We start from the raw sequence: 19,261 nt of genomic DNA on the forward strand, positions 1-19,261 counted from the left end.
TTAAGGGTTTGGGGTAGATTAGGTTAGAGTTTTTATTTTAATAAAAATAGGTTTTTAGGATAATTAAAATATATAAATAAGGGTTTTTAAATTCAAAATATATAACTTAAAACTCTAACTAACAATTAAAATCTGATAATAAATTTAACAATCCCGAAATACATAATTAAGAGAATTTTAAAAAATACTAAAAAGTCAATATTTTGGCTTATTTTGAATAAAAATGGACTCCTAAAATTATATAAAATTAAATACTAAAAATTTTGAGATAATAAAACTCAAAATAATATTTTAGGGCTCTAAAAAGGCTCATGAAATTAATTGGCTAAAAAGTTGTCATCTCGTCCGTCCACGGTCCCATCTACGCGATAAAATAATTAAAATACTAAAAATCATAAAAATCACTAATTATGAGTTAAATGCTTAAAAATAAATTAAATCATGCACAAATAATTCACATAATTATTTAACCCATAAATCTAAAATTTTAAATAATTAAATATCCTAATTATGCATGCGGATTTACGTATTTAAAATACCGGGTGTTACAATTCTCCCCCCCCCCTTAAATTGAATTTCGTCCTCGAAATTAAAGTACTTACCCGAACAACTCCGGGTAGCGAGTCCTCATGTCTGCCTCGGTCTCCCAAGTAGCTTCCTCCTCTGAGTGATTCAGCCACTGGACTCTGACCATCGGTATGACCCGCGTCCTAAGCATCCGCTCCTCCCTTGCCAAGATCCGCACTGGCCTCTCCTCATACACTAGATCTGGTGGCAACTGTAAGGGCTCGAAATCCAACACATGCGACGGGTTGGAGACATATCTCCGAAGCATGGATACATGGAAAACGTTGTGCACTGCCGCTAGCCCCGGTGGTAGAGCTAAACGATAGGCCAACGTGCCAACTCTCTCCAAGATCTCGAATGACCCTATATACCTCGGATTAAGCTTGCCTCTCTGGCCAAAACGCACTACTCCCTTCATAGGTGACACCTTCAGAAATATGTGATCACCTACAGCGAACTCCAAATCTCGTCGTCTGGCATCTGCATAACTCTTCTGCCGACTCTGAGCAGTCCTCATCCGATCTCGAATCTGAGTCACTATGTCAGCTGTCTGCTGCACAATCTCAGGACCCAGCAAAATCCGCTCACCAACCTCATCTCAATGCACAGGAGATCTGCATCTCCTCCCATACAGTGCTGCATAAGGAGCCATACCTATAGACGACTGAAAACTGTTGTTATAGGTAAACTCCACTAATGGAAGTCTAGTCTCCCAAGAGCCCCGAAAATCAATGACACAAGCTCTCAGAAGATCCTCGAGAACCTGGATCACCCTCTCAGACTGACCATCTGTCTGGGGATGAAATGCTGTACTGAACAAAAGCCTCGTTCCCAAAGCCGTGTGCAGACTCTTCCAAAATGCAGATGTGAATCTCGGATCTCTGTCTGACACAATAGACACTGGTATGCCATGCAGTCTAACAATTTCTCTGATGTAAAGCTCTGCATACTGTGTCAAAGAATAAGTAGTCCTCACCGGCAAGAAATGAGATGATTTGGTGAGTCTATCCACAATCACCCAAATCGCTGTGCAACCTCTGGCACTCCTCGGTAAGCCAACCACAAAGTCCATCGTAATATTCTCCCATTTCCATTCCGAAATAGGAAGAGGTCTAAGAAGTCCTGCTGGACGCTGATGCTCTGCCTTGACTTGCTGACAAGTCAAGCACTCTGACACCACTCTCCCGATGTCACTCTTCATCCCGGGCCACCGATACAATAGCTGCAAATCTTTGTACATCTTCGTACTTCCGGGGTGAATGGAGTACGGAGATGTGTGAGCCTCTGCTAAAATCTCAGCTCTCAACTGATCGACGTTCGATACCCACATCCTACCACGGTACTGAACGATACCATCCTCCACTGTATACAAGAGGTTACCTCTAGCCTCATCTCTCTGTCTCCATCGCTGCAACTCCTCATCAGTAGACTGTCCCTCCCTAATCCGATCTCGCAGAACTGGCTGCACCGTCAACACTGACAAGCTCGGTGCATGGCCACTCGGATAACACTCCAAGCCAAATCTCTGAATCTCGCTCTGTAGTGGTAACTGTACGGTCAAACATGATACCACTGACGACTTCCGACTCAAAGCATCGGCCACTACATTAGCTTTACCCGGATGGTAGCTAATGTCACAGTCATAGTCCTTCACCAACTCCAACCATCTGCGCTGTCTCATGTTCAACTCCTTCTGTGTGAAGAATTACTTGAGACTCTTGTGGTCTGTGAAAATCTTGCACTTCTCTCCATACAGATAGTGCCTCCAGATTTTCAAAGCGAAAACCACTGCTGCTAACTCCAAGTCATGCGTCGGATAATTCTGCTCATGAATCTTCAGCTGCCTCGACGCATACGCAATAACCTTACCACACTGCATAAGTACTGCGCCTAAACCCAGTTTAGACGCGTCGGTGTACACCACTAACTCCTCGTGTGGTACTGTCATCGCTAACACTGGTGCAGTAGTGAGTGCTTCCTTCAGCTGATCGAAGCTCCTCTGACAGTCTGAACTCCAGATAAACTTCGCATTCTTCTTGGTCAAGGAAGTCAAGGGTACTGCAATAGAGGAAAAACCCTTGATGAACTTCCTATAATATCCTGCCAAACCCAAGAAACTGCGAATCTCTGAAGCATTCTTCGGAATACCCCAATTTTGCACTGCCTCAACCTTCGACTGATCAACTGCAATCCCATCTCTCGAAATAATGTGGCCAAGAAATGCCACCTGCTCAAGCCAAAACTCGCACTTGCTGAACTTGGCATACAACCGATGCTCCCTCAAAGTCTGCAAGGCTGTCTGAAGATGCTGCCTATGCTCCTCGATGCTCCTAGAATAGATCAAGATATCATCAATAAAGACTATGATGAACTGATCTAAATACGGCTGAAAGACTCGGTTCATGAGATCCATGAAAACCGCTGGAGCATTTGTCATCCCAAATGGCATCACTAAGAACTCGTAATGCCCATATCGTGTCCTGAAAGCAGTCTTGGACACATCTGCATCTCTAACACGCAACTGATGATAACCAGATCGCAGGTCGATCTTGGAGAACACTGAAGCTCCCTGCAACTGATCAAATAAATCCTCTATCCTCGGCAGTGGATACTTGTTCTTCACTGTGACCCTGTTGAGCTCTCGGTAATCGATGCACAGTCTCATACTGTCATCCTTCTTCTTCACAAACAACACCGGAGCTCCCCACGGAGAAAAGCTAGGACGAACAAAGCCTTTCTCTAACAACTCCTGAATCTGCTCCTTCAACTCTTTCATCTCGGTAGGAGCAAGTCTGTACGGTGCCTTAGAGGTAGGCACGGTGTCTGGCACTAAGTCGATGCTGAACTCCACATCTCTCACTGGTGGAATTCCCGCAACATCCTCCGGAAATACATCCGGAAAGTCACGAACCACCTCTATCTCTGATAATGATCTGCTAGATGGCTCTGAAGTCGTGACGATACTCGCTAGAAACCCCTGGCAACCCCGTCTCAACAACTTCCTCGCCTGAATATGAGATATCACCTGAGGCATATCACTGCTCTGAGATGCATGAAAAGTGAACGGGTCACCTACTGTAGGTCTCACTGACACTGATCTCCGACGAAAATCAATCAAAGCTCCATTGACTGTCAACCAGTCCATACCCAAAATCAAATTGAATCCACTCAAAGGCAAAACCACCACATCTGCTCGAATGGAGTGTCCCTGCAGCTCTAACTCCAGTCCTCGAATAACCTTCGAGGTAGAAATAATCTGCCCTGACGGCATAGTAACATCATACCCACTGTCAATACTCTCAGGTGTGATGCCTACCCGCCTGATAAACTCCAGGGAGATAAACAAATGCGTAGCCCCTGAATCTAGCAACGCAAACGTGGAGTTGCCTTCAACTAGAATTCTCCCTGCACGCAAAAAATTCCCAACAGATTCATACCACTACTAAATTTTCCCCAACGAGTCACTACTACTTCTTAATTCTAATCACAAGTAAAACATGCTTCCTATTCTAACATGCAGTTAAATAACCCAAATAACAACAAATTCCAAATTAAAGACGAAATTTTAACCAAAGGAAAATTATTAAAAGTTAGGGGTAAGATATACCGGTGATCAAGGAGGTGTCTGGATCTACCTCCTCGGCCTGCATCACAAACACCCTACCAGCGGTGTTCTTCTTCCTCGGGCAGTTAGCTATCTGATGCCCTGGCTCCCTACAGTGGTAGCAAACTCCTGCTCCCAATAGACAAGGTCCCGAATGCATCTTCTGGCACTTCGGGCAAGTGGGATAAGCTATGGCATTAGGGGCCCCGCCCCTCTGCTGCTGCGGCCTCTGCTGCTGTGGCCTCTGCTATGGATTCGGGCCCTTAGCCGGCCCTGTAAACTGCTTCTTCGCAGGAGGCTGCGAAGATGGTCGCTGATACCCAGCCTGAAACTGCCTCTTCCCCTGCTGCTCCCTCTGGATCTCTCTCCGACCCTCCTCGGAACGCAAGGCTCTACTGACTGCAGACTCATAAGTAAGGACGTCTGCCATGCAAACATCATGCTTGATATCCGCCTTCAAACCCTCCACAAACTGCCTCAACTTCTCTGGTGGACTATCTGAAATCAGAGGCACAAAGTGACAGCCCCTCTCGAACTGTCTCACATACTCGACCACTGTCTTGTCCCCCTGACGGAGACTCATAAACTCCCGGATCATGCGACTGCGCACATCCTCAGTGAAGTACTTGGCGTAGAAGATACGCCTAAACTCTGTCCATGTCAGTGTAGGAAGGTGAACTCCCCTGGCAGCACCCTCCCACCACAGCGCTGCGTCACCTCTCAGCATGTACGTCGCACAGTTCACCCTGTCGGTGTCTGTGATCCCCATATACGCAAAGATGGACTCCAGAGAGCGAATCCATCCCTCAGCCACCAAAAGATCGGTGGTACCAACAAATTCCTTGGGTCCCTTCTTCTGGAACCTCTCAGCAACGTCCTCCTCATGGGACAATCTGGGACGAGTAGCCTGCTGCTCTAAAAGAGCAGTAATCCCTGCCATCATATTCGCATTGGCCTGCTCCAATGCTGCTAGAGGGTTCTGCGGAGGTGGAGGTGGAGGTGGAGGTGTAGGTGGAGATCCCCCACGTCTGTTCATCGGTCTAGGAGGCATTCTGCACCACCACATATTTCTTTACGTAAATCGCCATGCATAACTAAGTTGTTTAAAATTAATGCTAACTTAAATTCTAAAAATTAAATCATGCTACAAACACTTAAAACTTACAGACCGGTAGCGTGGATTTCTGAGCTCGCATAGCAGTAATGACCCCTCCAAGGAACCTGGCTTTGATACCAACTGAAACGACCCTAACTCTATAATTAATAAATAAATATGCGGAATTTTTTTTTTTATACTTACTAAATAAAATATGTACATATATGCCCATACATATATGCACAGAATAAAAATATTTAAAAATAAATAAACAAATAAATAAATACTTAAATAAAAATGCATTCTTTAAATAAAATAAATATCTGAGTCAAACATTTAATTAAAAATACTGCATAAATAAAAAGATTAAAAATTTGCATGCACTGACAATATTCAATAAAATATTCAAAACTCACAACCAATGAAAAATAATATAAAATGTGTAACGTGCTGACATAACTAAAATATGCAATGTGACTCAGACATCTATCACGGTCACGGGGTCACTGCATGTCCGCTCATACATCCTCGCCTCCGGTGGGTACAACCTCATCCTCAACGTACTCCCCTGCACCATACCAGTGTAGTGAGCCTAGAGGCCCAACATGCTAACATAACAAGGGTTTAAAATAATTTAAATCAATTTAATACTAATACATACATATACATGAATGAGCATGCTTAAAAAATATCATAACATAACATAACTTAACTTAACTTAAATAACATAATACATAAACATTGTTGAGCAATTAATTTTCTAACATCGCATGGTTGTATCCGTAGTGTAACCTTAAATCATACATTAAATACTGATCAGCGTGGAAACCAACGTACGTGGCGGTGACGAATCACCTCTTAAATTGGCAGTAAACTGCCCTTCAATAGTTCACATATGGGGACGAATCCCCCTTAAATTGTCACACTACTTCAACTTCCAACATAAAATATTTTATTATTGCTCAACCTTAAACATTTAATTATGCATAAAATTATTTCATGAATGCATGTACTTAATTAAAATGTGTGTCCTTCATATATATTTAATTTAAATTTCTTACTAACATATAAATATTAAAATAACTTCAATGCATAAAAATAATTAAATATATAATCAGGACACATGCAATTTTCTCATGGATTGTCCTGGACTGCTGGCCCTAACACTCAAGCTCAATTACTTAAATCTGGCCCATTAAAATACTTAAGCCCAATAAAATTGTTCTAAGCCCAATTAAAATAATTTAAAGCCCATAAAACATTCTAGGCCCAATAACAACTTAAACTGGCCCAAAAGCCCAAAGACTGGCCCAATAACTTTTATGGGCTCAAAAGCCCATAAAATTAATGGACTAACTTAATTAAAATTTTAAAAGCCCAAATAAAATTATTCGGGAGTCCAAATAATTTTATTTCTAATTAATTGGCCCAAAAACCCATTAATTCATAAAATATTTTAAAAATAAAAAGACTCAAGCCCGGCCCACCAAACCCAGACCCGGACTCACTTAACCCGACCCACGACCCACTGACTTGACCCGGACCCAAGAACCCGACCCGGACCCAGCCCTAACCCTAAACCCAAAACTCACCCTCTCCTCTCCTTCTCGGCCGCCGCGTGCAGCAGCCCTTCTAGGGCTGCTGCCGCCCTGCTCCGGCCACCCCTGGCCGGAGCCCCGCCGCCCAGACGTAGCCCACGTCTGGGAGGTCCTAACCTAGCCAAGACCCCAGCCCCATGCAGCCTGAACCGCCAAGGCCGAGCCCTCTTCCTCGAAACCCTAGTTGCGCCTCCATCTGCCCTTCCAGCCCTCACCTGTTCGGCCGAGCCCAATCCAGCCCCTAGCCCAGCCATGGCTCGACTCTAAGGACCCTACCAGACCTAAGAACCATCAGCCAACAGCCCTTGACTGATCCATGTCCAAAAGAACGTGAGCATGAAACAAGAATGGGAAAATATGAACTCCTCAAACCATAACACACTTGTTTTTCTGAAAATTCTTGAAAGAATCCAATGCATACACACACACACCGTTATACACTGATATAATACAAAGAAATAAAGAAGGGATCATGCCTTTCACCGTAAAAACGAAGAGAAAACGAGCGTGAGACGATTCCGGGACGACGGGGGCGATGACAACCGACTTGGACCTTCAAAAACCGAGGCTATGGTGTTCTTTCTTGTGGGAAGCCGATGAAGATGATGAATGGAGGGGAGGGAGGCGGCTAAGAGGGGTAATCGGTTAAGGGTTTGGGGTAGATTAGGTTAGAGTTTTTATTTTAATAAAAATAGGTTTTTAGGATAATTAAAATATATAAATAAGGGTTTTTAAATTCAAAATATATAACTTAAAACTCTAACTAACAATTAAAATATGATAATAAATTTAACAATCCCGAAATACATAATTAAGGGAATTTTAAAAAATACTAAAAAGTCAATATTTTGGCTTATTTTGAATAAAAATGGACTCCTAAAATTATATAAAATTAAATACTAAAAATTTTGAGATAATAAAACTCAAAATAATATTTTAGGACTCTAAAAAGGCTCATGAAATTAATTGGCTAGAAAGTTGTCATCTCGTCCGTCCACGGTCCCGTCTACGCGATAAAATAATTAAAATACTAAAAATCATAAAAATCACTAATTATGGGTTAAATGCTTAAAAATAAATTAAATCATGCACAAATAATTCACATAATTATTTAACCCATAAATCTAAAATTTTAAATAATTAAATATCCTAATTATGCATGCGGATTTACGTATTTAAAATACCGGGTGTTACATTCATTATATTTAGAAGTTTTTTATATTTATTTTTTAATACAATGAAATTATTTCACAAAGAGATATTTTACTGATTTTAAATATTTAAATATATAGGTAACCTTGGAAACACAAACTATACTAAAAATAAAAAGGTGTTCCATAAATATTGAACATGGTTATTATAAATTAATTACCTTTACTTCACAATACAGTAAGACGCCGTTTGGTTTGAGTGATGGTATAAGTAATACATAGATAAGTAATATGATGTAATAAAAAATAAATAAGAAATGATAGCTAAAATAGTATTGGATTTGATTGATAGATTATTAATTATAATTTACTTGATTTACTTGATTGAATTTTATATAAAAATGTTAAATGACTATTTTGTTCTTTTAACAATAAATAAAATAAAATTTATATTATTAATAAGGGGTAATATAGTAATTTAAATTATTTGATTGATGTAAAATAAATAATATGATGAGAAGAACGTGGGATGCATCACATGAGATGAGTTATATATATATATTAGTAATATGATGAACAAAACGATAAATAAATTAAATCAGTCCATAGATGGATTGAATTTGGTTATAGAATTGACTAATTCATTCCCTTCATTTCTTTTCCCCACTTTCTCTCTCTATATATATATATACTTGATCCCCCACATCCTAGGGTGCGGGGAATCCGTGCACACCCGTACTCAAAACAATTCCGATTGACTTGAAATTTTTACGGTAGGATCGTTTCAAAAATATAAATCCAACGATATATCATATGCTACAAATTTCAATCCTGATGGCCGGAATCGTGATGATGACCAAAATTTGCACATTTAACCCTATTTTCGGCCATCTTCATGATTCCGGCCATCGAGATTGAAATTTGTAGCATATGATATATCGTTAGATTTGTATTTTTGAAACGATCATACCGTAAAAATTTCAAGTCAATCGGAATTATTTTGAGTACGGGTGTGCACGGATTCCCCGCACCCTAGGGTGCGGGGGATCAAGTCTATATATATATATATAATATATATATATATATATATATATATATATATATATATATATATAGTTTCTTTTAAGTGTCCACCTATCATGCCCACTACCATGCCCACCAATGATGTGACACTATTCTATTGGATGTGATAAATTATAGGTCCAATAGAATAGTACCACATCATTGGTGGGCATGGTAGTGGGCATGATAGGTGGGCACTTGAAAGAAACTTATATATATATATATATATATAAATATATATACATGCATATATATTTATATATTATAATACTAATAATTTATTTAAGTCTTCTTAATAAATTAAATATCAACGGGTTCAGGTCCAAATTCGGTTTGGACTAGGGGTGCAAACGAATCAAACCTGTTCGTGAGCTTTTCGAGCTGACTCGATAAATATTTGATTCATAAACGAACTTATCGAATTCGAGCCGAATTCGAACATGTTCGAACTTTTTTTCGAGCCGAGCTTGAGCCAAAATTATTTTGTTCGAAAGTTCGCGAATAGTTCGCGAGCCTTAATATTTAATTAATATAATATAATTATATAATAAATATATATGCATTTCGAACATTTTCGAACATTTTGAGCTTTTCGAACCATAATATCCGAGCAATAGTTCATGAATAGGTTCGAATATTTCGAGCCGAATTCGAACTCGAACTTCATTTCGAGCAGAGTTCGAGCCAAAATATTTGAAATTATCGAACTTCAAATCGAGCTCGAACTCGAATATACTTATATCGAGCCGAATTCGAGCCTTAAAATTTTACCATTATTCGGCTCGATTCGGTTCGTTTGTACCCCTAGGTTGGACCCGCCGAGTTTTGAGGCGGAGCGGGTCCAGGTCCTAATTTTATTGGCGGGACGGGTGTTGGATTTGGCAAAACCCGTCCCAAACCCACCCCGTTTCCATCCTATGTCTGTCGACCGAGAGGTGAAATTTTTTATACTCAAGAACTCACAAGTCTTAGGGAGTGTTTGTAGTCACTAAAAAAAACTATTGTTAGATTTTGATTTTAAAAAATCACTTTCGTGTGTTTATTAAACTCAAATTATGCGTTAACTTATGCTTAACTTAATTGAAATCTAAAATCTAGTCATATAGTGATTTTGATTATCCAAAAGTAATTCTAATAAAAAATTCAATGTTAAAATAACTTATTTATATATCAAACAATACATAACTTGATTTTTAAATTTTCACATTTGTTTCAAAACACTATCAACTTTTGATTTTTTTAATTTTTTAATAATATATAAATTTAATCAATTCTACAAAAGTATAATCTTTTACAAACACCTCCTTAAAGTATGTTTTTTATGTGACGGATTGATCATATGATACATGTCTATAATAAAAGGTAGTCCCTCCGTCCTAATTTTATAGTCCATGTTTTTTTTGTCCCAAATATATAGTTATATATCATATTTAATAATATTTTTTATACTCTTTTAATAATATATCCCTATTAACTATACTTTAAAAATTGTGCAATTATTTTTTAATACATTAAATAAAAATAAAATAAAAAATTTGTATAAAATTTGTTTTCTTAATAATTTATTTTAACCTATGTGAAAAAATTGGACCATATAATCGAGATGGAGAAAGTAATATTTTTGAAATAAAAAATATTATAACTTTTCGTATTGTGTCGAATGGGAAATCTATGACACCATTTGACCCGTGACACCATTTAATTAGAGTTTTTATGATACACGTATTGTTGTCTTCAGATTAAATAGTTTGAACTTTAATGAATGTGTGTTTTGAAATAGAATAAGCGGAGAAATAAATAAAATATATTTATTATCTATTATCTATTATTTATCTATTATCTATTATAAATATATGAGTTTCAATTGTGAATTTTCTAATTTGCTCTTATTTATCTTACATAATATTAATTAATATTTTTGTCATTTCCAATGTATTTTTGGTTTTCCCTTTCATTTTCTAGATTAGTCTAAAGTAATTAAATTTTTTTTATTAATTGTTAACATTTAATTCATGTCTTAAATTAAAAAAATTAATTAGTTAATTAATTAATTAATTAATTAATAAAATTATAAATATATGAGTTTCAATTGTGAATTTTCTAATTTGCCCTTCTTTATCTTACATAATATTAATTAAATATTTTTGTCATTTCCAATGTATTTTTTGGTTTTTCCTTTCATTTTCTAGATTAGTCTAGAGTAATTAATTTTTTTTTATTAATTGTTAAATTTAATTCATGTCTTCAATCTATTATCTATTATCTATTACTATTATAAATATATTATTTTTAATTGTGAATTTTCTAATTTGCCCTTATTTATCTTACATAATATTAATTAATATTTTTGTCATTTCCAATGTATTTTTTGGTTTTCCCTTTTATTTTCTAGATTAGTCTAAAGTAATTAATTTTTTTTATTAATTGTTAACATTTAATTCATGTCTTCAATTAAAAAAATTTATTAATTAAAATTTATCTTAAATTTTGTGTCTATTTACTTATTTAAAGTAAATTAATTGTTAAATTTAATTCATTTCCTAAACTAAAAAAATTATTATATTAATTGAAATATGTCTTAATTTATTTGTTATAATATATATCTATAAAAGTGACACTTTAGTTATTATCACTTTTCATTTTATAATTAATACTTATGTGTAATATTTTTTAAAAAATTTAGAGACTACAAATATAATCAACAACATCAATATTTTCTTGTAGAAGTTAAAAAATATACTCATTTCTAGATTAGTTCCAATTGTCAATTTTCTAATTTGCCCTTCTTATTTTACATACTATTAATTTAAAAAATAGATGTAGTTTAAATAAGCGAAATATAGAGAATATGATTATAATTAAGTTTTAAGTTGATATTTGTACTACAGTATAATAATTGGCTAATAGAATCAATTAATACTAATAAAATAAAATAATTATACAAATAGTTAATAATATTAAGTTAATAGGGGTAAATTGTTAAAAGAGCAGGACATATGATATTCAATATGATAACTAGACTATATAATTGAGACAAGCCCACAGGGGCATAGGCGAATTGGTAAGGTCTGAGGTGACGTGGGAAAAAATTTTCCAGCGTTGTGGGTTCGATCCTCGTGTGGAGCATATTCACTGCTGAAATATTGTGGGGGTATGCTCTGGGGGTTGCCCATGTTTCTCCCTCCTTCAGGTCTCTGTCGTTCGTGCACATCCCTCGATTTAACTTGCGCATGAGCCAATGGGCCTCTGACTAATGTGGAATGAGGTCCCCTTTGGGGTCAACCTTTTTTATATATATAATTGAGACATAAAAATAATGTATTTTAAATAAGTGAGACAAAGAGATCGAGTATGATTATGACTAAATTTCATGTGGATATTTGTATTACAATATAATACTTGGCTAATAGAATTAATTAATGTTAATACTTATGAAATCGTAAAATATTGCGTGACAAAACTTAAAAAATCACAATAAATTCAAATCGATTTTAAGTTAGACAAGCTATTTTTATATTTAAGTTACTTAAATACTTGAATGATTTATTATAAAAGTTTTAAATTATTTAAAATATGATTGTTCATCCTCTAAAAAATATTTCTCTTTACATTTATTAGTCTACTCAAATTTCTATTGCAAATAATATATTTAACATACTATTCTTAAAAATTATAAATTAATTATCACACTCATATATAAATGTTTTTTATGGCATGTACAACAACATCTACTTTAAATATATATAAAATTTAAAACAACTCAATTGAATTATTATTGAAGAAAATTAAGAATAAAAGCATATATTCGAGTCAAAAATTGAGATCGAACATTGTTGAATTCTCAAATATCACGTCAGCAATTAAACTAACAATAGTCGAAAATTAAATGTTAGTGCACCAAAACCAAATTTGACAAATCAAGGGACTAAAACTCAAATTTAGATAAGTTAATGAATCCAAAAATCACTTATCTGAAAAAGATTACTGTAGCAAGTTAATCTACAAAAATTGTCTTATGATTAACATGGTTTATCAGAGAAAAAATAATACGTGATTTTTATTTACTTTATCAATAGAAGATCAACTTTCATATCTAAATAAAAGGTTTTAAATAAAGAAAAAATAGTTTCTTTGTTCACTAACTTATTTAATATTATGATTTGATCCACTAAGTTTACAAAGTTTATTTTTGATACGCTAAATTTTAATTCGGTTATTTTAGGTCTAATTGGGTCAGAGGCCCATTGGAAAATAATGACTTATAATTAAAAAAAAAAATACTGACATGACGTAAAAATGCTGAAGTGAGATCGAACATTGTTGAATTGTCAAATATCAAGTCATCAATTGGACAAACAATAATTGAAAATTAATGTGAGTGCACCATAACTAAATTTGACAACTCAATTGACTAAAACTCAAATTTGGACAAGTTAATGAATCAAAAAATCATTTTTATGAAAGAAATTACTTTTTTTTCCTTAAAAATCAATATAAGTAAAATTATCATTTAACATAAATTGTTTAAGTTGGGATGCAATAATAGTCTCTAAGAGCAATCGAAACATGATGCTTGAGATTTTGTAATATTTAAGATATTTGAATCGTATTGTTACCATCAACTATAAAATTTGGTAAAGCGATACGTATTCGGTCATACAATTAATATCAGAGTCAAGACTATAGTTTCGATTCACATTGATTGAAAACATAATTGTTGATAAGGTGATTGTTTGGGTACAATAATTGTCCTCTTGGGTTGAACAACTGAAATATGTATTTGTTTGAACTGTGATACGATCAAAAAGATTTGCGTTACACAATTACCACCAACTATAGTTTTTAGTAAAACACAAATCTCTTGATCCTACCGTTCGTAACAATATAAATATTTTACATTTTTCAATAAATATATAACATATGTTATTGCTTTAAAGTTGTTAGCTTTAAAAAATAAAATTTAATGAATAAACATATAATATCACTAAAAAAACATTTATAAAAAACCGTCAAATATAACAAAAAAAAAGTTAAATAGGTCATATGATCACTTCAGTAGCTAATTAGATATTGAATCATAGTTACTGAAGTTTGAACTGACACCCGTAAAAAAAATAACACTTGATTTTAAAAAAACTAAACATTCAAAATTTGATAACTCCGATCACAATCAAATAAAATTGTTATTACGTGCAACATACGTACATTTTGCTAGTATATATAAATAAACAAAGAGTCACACATGTTTTCGTGGAGTTTGAGGTTAACTGAAAACTAGGAGACCCCAATTATTGAAAATGAGTAGTCTACAAGAATTTTTTTTAAAAAAAATTACATGTAATATCTAGTACATTAGCGTGATTTAAGGATTAATAATAAGGTGAAGTGGTATTAAACAATCTATCACCACAAAATACAAAATGATAATAAAATGTTGGAAAGTCAACAAAGGGAGTGGCCCTGCCTCTGCCTCTCCTGACCTGACTGTACCCACTGAGATTCCCATATATTCATAGCATCCAAAGACAAAAGTACATCTACATTTTACACCCCCCTAATTAATTAATAATTAAAAAATGTTGTAGAAAATTTGCAAGGGATTACTCTGCAATTTCAGAAGAAATAATAATCAAAACATATGTTATTATATGTAATATGATAATTATAATTAGTACTTTAAAATATACAAATAGTAATTATAATTAGTACTTTAAAATATACAAATAGTTTTCCATAATTATAATACTGCATTCATGGTGAATAGCTATGGTAGGGTATGAAGAGTCAAAGTCAAGATGAAAGGGGTCCGCAAACATGACTCTGTCGGCCTCTACAGACTGCACAGCCACTGTCATTAACATGCCAAGAAAAATACATGCCAATTCAATCCAAACTTTGATATTCATGCAATGAACCCAAATATTCTATGTATTTTTTGAAGTTTATTTATCGAGTTCGGATTACAAGTTCAAAATCCAACTATTTTCTTCCTTTTTTTTACCAGAATTTGATTCACCTTGGATGTGGTTACCATTTAACAAATGCTTACATTATCATTTGAACTCATAAGAATTAACATATATTAAGTTCGCACGCAATTCAGGAGTTTGAATTCCGATCATTGATCAAGATCGAAATGGGAATGAATGCATTCTCTTTTCATCCCATTTTGATTTCGTGTTTTGTAGGTTTGCTTGCGAAAAAGCATGGAGCACTAATCCGGAAACACCACGACGTAGCTTCATGTGTTTCACTACCAAGATCAAATGGTCCCCTTGCATGTAAACACAAGAGGGGAAAGGCAAACATGACATGAAAATAAGTGAAGTGTCTCAATAACTAAAGTGGCTGCCAAATTACAACTTGGTGACTTTATTAAGGCTTTTAAATGATGATACAATGCCTGAGAAATCTACACTAATACTACTTCTAAATAGTTAGTCACCAAACTAATAGCCCTACTATTCTACATTAAACTACAAATCTTCAATGCATGTATTGATCAAGGGTTGCACGATACCTTTGCACAAATTACACGAGTATTCGAGAAATGTAACACTCATTACCACCCTCCCTCGGCACAACCCCACGATGCTATGTCTACTCAGGGGCACACTTTCACCCATTCATAACGCCCGGGGAGTGGTAACTCGTTCACAAAGTCGAAATTGTACCTGAAAAAGGTAAAGACTGTAAATCCAAATATCCTCGGATAAATCATAGCCTAAATATCTATGTCACCTGGAAAAGGAGTTTAGAAGACATGGGAAATCAAATAACAAAAGCAAAAGAGGAAAAGTTTCAAGTATTTTCAAGAAAAATGGAGTACAATACTTTTCTGTGAAAAGGCGCTGCAGTGCTTGCTCCTCGTGGGTGAAAAATTCCTCGAGTTCAAACGGCGTGGGGACATTCATAAAAAGAGAATTTAGGGCCCCCCTTCGATTAGAAGCACTTGAACCAGGGGCCGGGCCTGGGTTGGAACCCATAGTTGAACTGCAAGGGGTGCTTTCCCGATTGTCTCTGTTGAAAATGAATTTGTTTAGGCCTTTTCCATATACACACATTCCAAATAAAGTAATGTACACAAAAACTCCACATGCAGCAATAATTTATAAAATTAGAACTGAAAATTATTGATCTTAGATAACCCAACAAAGAGTTTTAATTTAGGACCAAATCAATGAAACATTTATAAATAAGGAAAGCTTGCATAAATTTCAATAAAATTTCAAAGTTTTTCATATAGGGAGTGTGTGGGGTCAATTCTCTCAGCTCTGAAAATGGTACAAGAACAGCTTCCCCCAGTAATATTTGAAATCTTGGTGTGGCCCCATTAACAAAACGCATGCAGTCACAAATGAGGTTCAAAAGCCATTGATGCAGGTACAATCTAATGCAAAAAAAAAAAAAACAAAAAACAAAGAGTGTGATTCTTTTAACTGCTCATGGCTCCTCATATTCCTTTCACATAAGCTTTTTACTGCCAAATTCTTAAAGGGAATAATGTTTCTAGTTAATGTCAGGTTTCATGTAAAGAAACAAATGTCACAGAAAGATATGCAGTGTAGAACAAATAAATACTAATACTAAGTCACATTCTCTTATCAGAATTTTCAGTAAAGGGTAACACTCAATACATCATCATCAATGTGCCGAAACAATACAAGAAAAAAAAACAGGACCTCAAATGGATCAGACGTAACCGAGCATAAACGAAGATACGTCTTAAAGAAAACATTTTCAAATCATCCAAAACATTTAAATTGTAGCATTTTTTTGGGTCACAGTTGGAAGGGGCTAAAGTTCAAGCATAACACACACTCTGGTGTAGGGAAGAGGAATAAATACTGAACTACAATAATTGTGGGGGCAAGGAGAACCGTTGAGTTTGTGCGTAGTCATTTTTTATACACATAAGGTAAGTGGGGCTGAAAATAATGCAGAAACCGAGATTGTTTATTTCATTAAAAGATCCATACAGCCACACAGCTTTGCTTACCTTTCGTGAAAGCAATTTTACAAAGTTTCCACATATGAAATATGCTGATTCAATGCATAAAAAACTAACCCATGTAGCATTAAAGACACTGAAAAGAATGAAAAGGATATTCCAATTAATACTCCACTTAGATGAAAAAGAGATGATTGCTCAAAGATGGAAGTATGAACTGAAAGCACTAGCACATCCAAGGTAGACAAGCATGACCAAGGAGACAGTGGAACCTTTAAATTTTTTTTAAAAAAAAAACGACTTTCATGTTTGATTTATTCAGGAGAAATGAAAGATCAAGCCTCGGAGAGTATAATATTGAATACAAAAATACAAATCGTAAAGTACATCCCAATTATAGCTCATTGTCTGGTTCGGAGTAAAAGTAAAAAGATATCTGGAATCAAATCGTAAAAATGTATTCTTTTCAATTTTGGGAAAATAACTACTGATATTATTGATTAAAAAAAATTATCCCAAACCTCAAACTATAATCGCATAAAAAAAAACAAAATTCTTTTGAGTGCAATTAGAGTACCCAGCAGAGAAAACCTCTAAAACCGGAAAATCAGAGAAAAAGGAGCAAATAATCTCCGGTTAAAAAAACTAACAACCCAAACGGAGCTCAAGGAGCACTTGAAAAGGGCAAAACAAAAGAATGCCATAATTTTTTTGTGCATACATCCAAGAAAGAGTTTTATCGACCAGAGGCGAAATACCTCCTAAAGTTCCAAAGGCCCAACCAAGACTGGTTTTTTCCACCGAGAAATATGAAGAATACTTACTGAAATTCCATGCATAATGTAAAAGTGAGAGAATGCAAAGAAAGGAAGGGAAGGAGCAAGGTACGGTCAACGGTGTTAATATCAAAGAAAAATGTTGGATTGGCTTCAAAGTTTTCAGAGAATTGAAAAAAGCTAAGAACTGGGATGAACCCTTTACTTTCCACAAATTACACCAAAATTTCGGAAGGCAATCCCATAAGAAATCACAAAATATGTCCGCACGTTGATTCTGACACGCAAAAATGAAAATAACAAAATTTTCACCCAAAAAAAAAAGGGTGAATAATTAAAAAGGACATGCGTAAACATACATACCTTTCCCTGACTTCCGTATTCAAAACATTTTCCCCCAAAGATGCCTCCATTTCCAAACCGTCAACTTCAACCAAAGGTCCTCCACAGCGACAGCTCCGCCGTACTTTCCGTGAAGTATGCAGCTGCGGCGGCTTCTCGAGGCGCCGCGACCGCAGCTCAAGGTAGCAGCACGAGTCCGGAATTTCCAAAGACGGAGCTGCAACGGTAGATTGGAGGCGGCGTAGGGCTAGGGTTTTGGCGCGTGTACGTACACCGAGCGAGGCTTCCATAACTGCCACGTCACTTGTAGCTTGAGCTTTCCTCATGTATTTCCCCATTATTACTAACACCGCGATTGAGAGAGAGAGAGAAAGAAGGCAGAAATGAACACGGAGATTATATTATATTATATTATATTATATATTATAAAATAGTGCAGGATCCCTGGGTTTCCTCACCAATTATTTTTTATTAATCCTTCTTCCAATTATATCATTATTATATGAGTAATATTCATGTGAGACGGTCTCGTTCGTGAAACGGGTCAATCCTATCTATATTTATAATAATAAATAATACTTTTGGCATAAATTGTAATACTTTTTAATGGATAACCCATACAAAAGACTCGTCTTATAAAAATAACCCTTGAGACCGTCTCATAGGAGTTTTTGCCTTATTATATTAGATTTAAACATAAGTTGATTTTTTTTTTTTAATTTTGTCTCATTCTTTTTCGAGAGTGGAATTGAAAAACTCGGTACGACGTACTCGACTGAGAAAATAATGACAGAAATCGAAATGTATAAATATATATTGTTCTACATCATCATACCTTAATTTGATGGTATATTATGAAAGCTTGATCAACTCTTTTCTATTTGAGAAAAAAATAGTAAAGCATCCATCATAAAATATGCTTTGATTATTTTAAATTCAAAAATTAATCAATCAATTTATATATCAATGCCCCTAATCATTGCTAAAAATATTCCCTGCTCAGAATTTGTGGTGGAAAGTGTAAAATGTATGCAAATTTTCAACAATATAATTATGATTGTTGGTGACAGACGTGTCCTTGGGGAATATTATATCTAACTTGCTAACGTCCAAA

General features: G+C 35.1%; 1 protein-coding gene across 1 annotated transcript; it reads right to left on the reverse strand.

The window, feature by feature from the left end:
- Nucleotides 1-15,391: 15,391 nt before the first annotated feature.
- Nucleotides 15,392-18,522, reverse strand: LOC140892133 (cyclin-dependent kinase inhibitor 3-like). Its single transcript, XM_073300889.1, has 3 exons — nucleotides 18,169-18,522; nucleotides 15,913-16,098; nucleotides 15,392-15,752 (listed from the first exon to the last, which is right to left on the reverse strand). The coding sequence occupies exons 1-3, from the start codon at nucleotides 18,483-18,485 to the stop codon at nucleotides 15,683-15,685; spliced, it is 573 nt and encodes a 190-aa protein (XP_073156990.1). The 5' UTR covers nucleotides 18,486-18,522; the 3' UTR covers nucleotides 15,392-15,682.
- Between the last annotated feature and the right edge of the window lie 739 nt (nucleotides 18,523-19,261).

The sequence above is a fragment of the Henckelia pumila genome, chromosome 3, assembly GCF_033568475.1.
Source record: "Henckelia pumila isolate YLH828 chromosome 3, ASM3356847v2, whole genome shotgun sequence".
NCBI classification, from domain to species: domain Eukaryota; kingdom Viridiplantae; phylum Streptophyta; class Magnoliopsida; order Lamiales; family Gesneriaceae; genus Henckelia; species Henckelia pumila.

What these genes read in the sequence shown, in the direction of transcription:
- LOC140892133 (XM_073300889.1), bottom strand. Translation starts at nt 18,485, where the DNA reads ATGGGGAAATACATGAGGAAAGCTCAAGCTACAAGTGACGTGGCAGTT. An exon ending in AATACGGAAGTCAGGGAAAG is followed by an intron (nt 16,099 to 18,168) that starts GTATGTATGTTT and finishes CATTTTCAACAG; the next exon opens with AGACAATCGGGAAAGCACCC. An exon ending in CAGCGCCTTTTCACAGAAAA is followed by an intron (nt 15,753 to 15,912) that starts GTATTGTACTCC and finishes TACCTTTTTCAG; the next exon opens with GTACAATTTCGACTTTGTGA.